Below are 8,070 nucleotides of genomic sequence, written 5' to 3'. Positions count from 1 at the left end.
GTTATCGGTACAAAACGGAATATATTGTTTAAACTTAATATTAATATTACATACATAAAATCTTCCAACCATTTCGGTTCTTACAGAATCATCTTCAGTGATTAAATGACTTACAAATACATATACAACGGTCTTGTCTTCCTTCATTAATTAAGTGTAGTTAGATTATATTACAATTGTCGTGATTTTTCATAGCAGTATCGCATTTAGAGTGACAAATTAGAGTAAATATTTTTTTTTTTTTTTAATATTTAATCTAATGTCTCTCACGGATTAGCATTCTAAATGTAATACTGCGAAAAATCACAATTGTAATGCAATCTACGCTTGACTAACGAAGAAAGACAAGTTGTATATGCATTTGTAATCCAGGCATCTATTGTTCATATACGTTTTCTAAACGTATCTATAATGTTCTACAAACGTTTATATAAAACCTTAAGGAACGTTTATATAAAACCAACGTGTGCTACTGGGGAAGTCATTTAATCACTGAAGATGGTTCTGTGAAAAACCAAAATGTTTAGAAGATTCTATGTAAGATTAAGTTTGAACAATATATTCTGTTTTGCAAACCGACAACATGCTAAGCTCATTTGTCCTTATATAGATATTCTATTTGAATTCATTATATTTATTTATTATTAATTTTTTTATATTTTTTATATTAAATGCACATTTTTACATCAATTTGTATAAGACGGCTCTAATATTTACTCTGAATCGCGTTTCAATCAAATTCGTTATCAATATTTCTGAAGTGTTCCAAAATAGTACTTACAAAGCATTGATTGCTTCATCATTCTTCAACGTTTGATTAAATAAGACATATTCTTCAATGGAGATTCAATGAAAATTTCGATAACAAATCCACAGCTACTTTATGATTTTGTTCGTTTGTTTTTCTCGTAATGTATTTTCTCATAAGTATTTCTTAAATTTAAAATTTTAAGTTACTTGAAAAAGTAACAAAATTAATATAAGAATATGTATCCTAATTGTTAAATATAGATAACTATTGCCATAAAAAAAAAAGATGTCTATAGACACCTAATGCTAAAACTTGAGTACTAGCTTGCAATATGCTAATAAATCGCGCTCGTGCCACTTGCGCCATTTGCATCTCTCTTTGTTTTTGCCTCTATGCCGGCATGCGACACACAGAACACCACGTGTGGAGTCAGAAGAAATTTCGAGAACTCAGTATTGGTCATCTTATCGGGTAGTCATCGGAATCTTTAGTTAACGAACGTTTTAATTTATTTTCACTTCCTAGTCTTTCTATTATAGTTTTTCCCTATTTTATCTCCATTCTTGCTCTCTTTTCTTTTTTTCCCACTCTTATTCTGTTTCCTATTCTAGATTCTCCGTGATGGTGGTATGCGAGAGAGCTCGCCTGCAGGAATAACCACTCCAGACCCAGAAGGGACACGTTCCCTCAATCCGGGCACGAGTAAAACATCAGTTTCTCTTGAAGAACTTGACAACTTTTTCGAAAAAGCCAGGAATAAGTTTTCACAATCTATGACTTTGTCTCCTTATAGATTAGATGTACCGAATGCCTCGACATTTCTCAAATCATCGTCTGAGAATTCCTCTCCCGAAATGTCTAAAGGAAAGAAGGGTAAAAAAGCTTGTAAAGTAAGATCATCTTCGATTTCAGAGCAAACAAAGAAACTCAATGTCCCCTCAGTTGGTTATTTGCGAGAACCTGGAGAGATCTCGCTCTCCCCTTTTTTTGGTAGGACTCCTCCTATATATCAGACATATTGAATACTTCGACGCTTTCTTCAAGCTCTCGACAAAGTCAATCCGATACCAGACAGTGATGAACAGAGTGCAACATGATGATTTCTCCATTACTGGCTGATGGGTTGCCTCGCGTACAGAATAAACGCTCAAGAAGAAGAAAGTACAACAAAAGAACTTCCCTTAAAAACACTGAACGGACCCTTTACCAGTAAGTCCGCCCCCTCACCAGAATCTTTGCGGACGTATAGCACCTTGAAAGATTTTCCTCCGTACGTAATCACGATTCAGAAAATTTTGCATAATGACAAAGCTCGCCTTAGCCCTTTATAGTCAGGGTTAGTTACGAAATTAGGCGGTAATAATAATATCATTGAAGTAAGGTCTGCTGGGCGGAATAAAGTATCCGTTTCCTTTAATAATTACAAAAAGGCTAACAACCTTGTTCAATTTGATGCCTTCAAAGACCACTAGTTGAAAGCTTCGATCCCTGCTTTTAAGGTAACGAGATCTAGCGTCATTAACAACATCTCCCTTGACATCTCTGAAGAAACAATTTGTAAAGAATTTACCTCGGCTGCTAAGATCATTTCGGTCCGCAGACTTTGCCGCAAGAAGCATAAAGATGGCAAGGACAAACTTCTCTCTATTCGGTGATGGTAAAATTTCAAAGCCAATTCCTTCCGTCTACCGTTCGTTTTTTTTTCGGTACTGCGTAAATCCCTCGGGTACTCATGTGCTTTTCCTGCCTAAGATTTGGGCACATTAGCTCTGGCTGTAAGAGTGTTGCATGCTGCACTAAATGCGACCAGAATAGACATTCTAAATTAGAATACCCACGTCATCAGCTTCTCCCCTCCCCCTCCTCGCTGTTGTAATTGCGGCCAGGAACATTTCCCATTCTCCATAAAATGTTCTATATATGCGAATCAGAGGCAAGTTTACCAGTACGCGGTTTTTGAGAACATTTCATATGCCAAGGCTCGTATCAAATTGGAAATCTCTTCAGATCCTTTCCCCCTCTTTCTCCTCTATATCACCTTCTGATTTCCCCTTCCTTCCTCACTCTCCTCCCGATTTCCTTCTCCAAGGATACCCTTCTTCCCCTTTCTTCTTCTTCTTCTTCTTCTCCTTCCTACTTCAACGTTAATCCTTACAATCTGGTGAGATCTACAGGGTGCGGCGCCAAAATCCGGACAAATTATATATTTTTTTCTAAACATGTTTTATTGCTACAATGACAAGATTTACAAAATTTGTTTAGCTCCATTGTTTGTAAGGCCATAAAGAACATATTCACTCAATATATCCCCCGCTTGCTTGAATGACCTCCTCCATTCTCGGTCTGAAGCGTGCACAGGCATACTTTAATGCGTCACGGTCCATATCGGTGAATGCCGCTTCAATAGCGGCTCTCAATGATGCGACGTTTGGATGTCTGGACTTGTTCGTGACCCTTTCAACCACGCCCCATACGTAGAAGTCCAAAGGATTCAAATCTGGGCTGTTGGGAGGCCAGAATTCTTTCGACCAAAACATGTCGACGTTGTCCGACAACCAATTTTGCACCAAATGACTTGTGTGGGCGGGCGCACCGTCCTGCTGGAAAACATATGGCTTTCCAGCCGACACAGTTTCCATCCACGGCTTCACTACATTTGTCAGAACACGCAAATAAACTTCTTTTGTGACATTTTCCCCTTTGTTAAAAAAAACGCCCTCCTTCGAGTGGAATTTCCTCGCCGGTGTTGCAGAACCTTCGTTGGACTTCTCCGACTCATGATACTTTGCGAAGACATCATACACAGTCGATCTCGGATACCCGAAAAACCGAATGATTTCTGTCGCCGAGCGCCCGGCGCGAATACTTTCGATAATCGCGGCTCTTCAGTTGTACTCCGCACTTGGTTTCAACATTGCGACTGTTTCGAGGTTATGATGGTTTAGTACATGCGTCAAGCTATTTGACTGCCAATCGCGACATCTACCAATGGTATTGAACGGAGGGAATTTCAATTTGAAATTTGTCCGGATTTTGGCGCCGCACCCTGTAATCCGGAATTCCGGTAGGTACGTACCCATGCAACGGGAAACCGCTGTACAATGAAAAAATCCACTCCCCCCTTTTGATTTCTGCACATCAACATAATCCACAATGCTAAACAACTCCCTCCTCGCGTCTCCTTATACCCTTCTACGGCGACAGGAAAGACGAAGTGGAATTCACGCCACGCGCATAATGCGTGTCTCATTGCCCCTTATGGAAGATGGGAAAATCAATATTTGTCTCATTCTCCTATACCCCTTCTCCCAATCCCTCTCATCCTCCAATTTCTTTCCCCCCTCATCGTCCCCCTTCTTCTTTTCCTTTTCCTCATTCCATCCATCAGTTAAAACAGCTTTCATATGTACCTTGTCAGCCTCATAAACACACTAATTAGTTTAATACAAAATATGATCACACGTAACCCAGTAATTATTAATGACCCACATTTAGGAAATGGAAAATTCCTTTGTCAAATCCATGAATCCCTTGAAACCTTTAACAACAACACACACAATGGTCAATAATTCTTCGGCGTATATCCAGCCACACAATAGCTCTCACTCTCTTAGATTGCTATTCTGGAATGAATTGTCGTGGAGCCTACTTCAAAAGACCCGAGATAGAAAAACTATCAGAAGACCTAGATATTATCATTTTTACATGCCTGAACCCAAGTCTTATCTTCTCGATCAGGGGATTTGATCGTCTTCGTTTCGACTCGTCCATCAATGACGTCAGAAAAATCTTTATCCTCGCTCGCCGCACAATCCAGTTTTCTCCCATAGACAATTCAACTTTCTCTCATCTTTGGAGACTCTTGCAATCCGAATTAAGTTAAAAAAATCTGAGCTTTGCATCATAGGTGTCTACCGACATCCTAATTATCCCTTTCCTAAGTGCATCATCAATTTCTTCCGTGCTTTTCTCTTTCAGTTTAACTCGGTATTTCTGGTGGGAGATTTTAACGCTCACCACTCCCTATAGGGACTACTTCCTTAAAACTAATTTTGTTGGCTCGAGCCTCTTTGATTTGATCGATTCCTGTTTAAACCCCGACTCCGTATATACCTTTCTCCCTCATCCCACTAAGGTCCCCTCGATTTCCAACCTCGTCTTTTCCTCCCCTAAACTTTTTTCTATCTGTAACGTTGCGAGGATTTGCATGGTAGTGATCATTTCCCAGTTTTTATTGAGATCAACTCGCTTGCCCATTCGGTCAATACCTTTTCTAATAAAATTCGTCTTTCTCGGATTCAATGACAATGCGTCAGAATCTGGTAGGAGGAACATACCGCAGACATCATCAAAGAATCATCCTCCTCTTTAGCATTATCATGCTCTCTGGTGCAAGGTTATAACACTTTCATTCAGCGTATTATGTCTTATATAAATCGTATTTCCCACCAGAAAATACCGAAAAAATCCAAGTTTTTTACAAGAGCGGGGGACCGTCCTTCTTATGGCCTCTCTGCGGCTTCTTGGATGCCGCAGTGCAATGTTAAAAATTGTTCCTCTTTTTTTAAAGCTTAAAAATTGGTATCTTCCATTGAGAACTATGACACGTACCGTGAGGTGGTCTATCAAACACGAAAGATCCTTTGCAGAGCTAAACGTAAAGGATGGAGAAATTTCTGCGAAAATCTTAGTCATTTCCCTTCCCGGAGGTTTGGCGCATACTTAAGCGATTCAAAAATCGGCATTTGTCCGCTGAGAGCAAATTGCACTTTATTCATAATAGTAAAAATACCGTTAAGATACAGAAAATCATCGACAAATTCGATCTTTCATCTTGCTGTCTCCTTTTATTCCTAAGCGTATGGGGTGCCGCCTCGCCTAGCTGGATTCTCCATTCAGCTTTAATAAAATTAAAACAGCATTGAACTCAGTTAAATCTGATTCCAACCCTGGTCTGGATCGCGTGTGCTACCGCCTACTTAAAATCCTTCCTGAAAAGCTTTTACTATGCTTTTTAAACTTACTTAACTTGCTTTTTCAATTCTCCTCCTTCCCTGATCAATGGACCCATTTGTTTATATCTTATCTCTAAGCCGCATGGATCAGGCTACCGACCTATCTCTCTTACATCTTGTGCGCTGAAGGTTTTGGAACGCATAATACTCAATAGACTCTACTGGATTGTAGAATCTCCTTCCTCTTCTCTTGCGTCTCTCATTCCCGATAACCAAACCGGATTCAGAAAATTCAGATCCTGCCATGATAATTTAACTATTCTCACTGCACATATCCACACGTCTTTCATAAAAAAAACAAGAGACTGTAGTCATCTTTATAAACATAAAGTCAGCTTTTGACAATGTTCTCCTACATATTCTGGTTCAAGATCTCATCGACTTAGGTCTCCCCCCGCGTCTTCTCAAATTCATTAATTCAATAATTTAATCGAATTGCATAACATTTAGTTTGTTGTTCAAGGCTTCTTATCTTCTCACGCAAGGGAATTCCACAAGGTTTCGTCCTTAGCCCAACTTTGTTTAACATCTACCTCAGATCTAAATCAATAACGTTCTGGATCCTAACCTCTCTGCTTCAGTTTGTCGATGACACAGTCATTTATGCTTCTAAAGATAGCACGGAAACTCTGTTAAACGAACGTTGAACAACATACAATTATATTTAATGAATAGAGGTCTCGAAATATCCCCTAATAAAACGCAGATGATGGTATTCTTAAAAAGAAAGAAAATTGCTCATACTAATCTCTCGGTTAATTTGGTGGAAATTATTCCCTCTTCCGATTCGGTAAGATTTTTGGGAGTCGTTTTGGATCCTAAATTGTCGGGAAAAAAACATATGGAATATGTTATATGTAAAGATAGACGCAATTCAATTACATCAGCTTTAAGGGGCACATGGTGACGAGCTAATCTAAATCTCTTTCTCTCTATTTATAGATCCATGATTCGTGCGTCCTTTGAATATGCATCCCTTATTCTTGCACTTAAGGATAACCAGAATTTATTTAAATTACAACGCGTACAAAATCATGCCCTACGTTTAGCATGTGGTTATTGTCTCTACCTCGATAAATGTCATGCATGCAGAAACCAAAGAACTTCTTGAAACAATGATTTGACTACTTGGCAGCTACATATTTTCTTAAAATCATTTCCATCCAAGATCACTCGATGGTGAATACACTTTTATTTCCGCATGACTCGATTTAGACTTTATCCCAGCTTGCATATCTTAGTGATCGTTATCCTGCGGTCCTCATTTTCATTCGCATGTGGAGAAAAAATCAGATGCACATCTTTTCTTCGTTCCCAATATTTCAGAATTCCTTCCATTCCTCCTTTACCGACATCACATACTCAATCTTGCCATCTTAAATTCTTAGGAATCTCTTTTAAAGTCAATCTCCATATAAACCATGCAATTCATTTTCGATAACACATTTCGAGATATTTTAAGCGGTTTCACCGTTTCTTGTACAGATGGCACCAAGATCGATGAAGACATATATGTATATGGGCTCCGCGGTTTACTCTCCACAGCTGAATTTGAAAGAGATGTATAAACTGTCCTCCACCTGTTTTTACAGCCGAGGCTTTTTAGGCCATATATTATATTATATTATATAATGCTTATAACTCTACATGACAATTTAGAGCAAGTGACTATAGTTTCGGACTCGAAAAATGTTCGCGACTTGAAGGATCCTACAACAGAATAAATAATTCTATTATCTCATACACTAAAGCCCTAGTCGAAGAGGCTAAGTTTAATAATACCCGAGTCAATTTCATATGAGTCTCTTCACACTAGCATTCGCGGCAATGAGATCGCCGATGAGCTATTCGCAAGGGAATCGAATATAATTTCAAGGTCCCCTATTCGGATGTGTTTTTGTTTTGTGACAGATGGCTGGTGTCACCTTGTAAGGAAGGCTCGTTCGCCAAGGCGGCGTGTAATCAACGCTGACTCTCTTGATTGTATTGGGAGTATAAATAAATTTCCGCCGTTTGACAAACAATGGCGCTACCAGTATGTTATAGTTAAAATTGTCAGCTGTAAAACGTCATATCGTAAGATTGGACATCTGGCTCACTAAGAACATAACCTTAAAATATTAGCGATTTTGCATCAGCACTTTATATCTTTTTTCGTGCAAAAATGTCGAGTTTTGAGCTGAATAAGCATCATTTGCGGGAGCTTTTGATTTATTTCTTTAATTTGAAGAAATCTGCAGCTGAGGCGCATCGATTGCTTGTAGAAGCATATGGTGAGGCTGCCTTAAGTGAGAGAAGTTGCCG

The 8,070-nt window shown here is 38.9% G+C and overlaps 1 protein-coding gene across 1 annotated transcript; it reads left to right on the top strand.

Annotated features, from left to right (window-relative positions):
- Positions 1 to 6,433: 6,433 nt before the first annotated feature.
- Positions 6,434 to 6,673, top strand: LOC108754341. The gene has a single exon (XM_018496579.1). The coding sequence runs from the start codon at positions 6,434 to 6,436 to the stop codon at positions 6,671 to 6,673; it is 240 nt and encodes a 79-aa protein (XP_018352081.1).
- Positions 6,674 to 8,070: the final 1,397 nt, after the last annotated feature.

Source organism: Trachymyrmex septentrionalis, unplaced genomic scaffold, assembly GCF_001594115.1.
Source record: "Trachymyrmex septentrionalis isolate Tsep2-gDNA-1 unplaced genomic scaffold, Tsep1.0 scaffold118, whole genome shotgun sequence".
Taxonomy (NCBI): domain Eukaryota; kingdom Metazoa; phylum Arthropoda; class Insecta; order Hymenoptera; family Formicidae; genus Trachymyrmex; species Trachymyrmex septentrionalis.
Note: the sequence above shows the minus strand (reverse complement) of the source record. Positions and strands in the feature narration are given on the sequence as shown.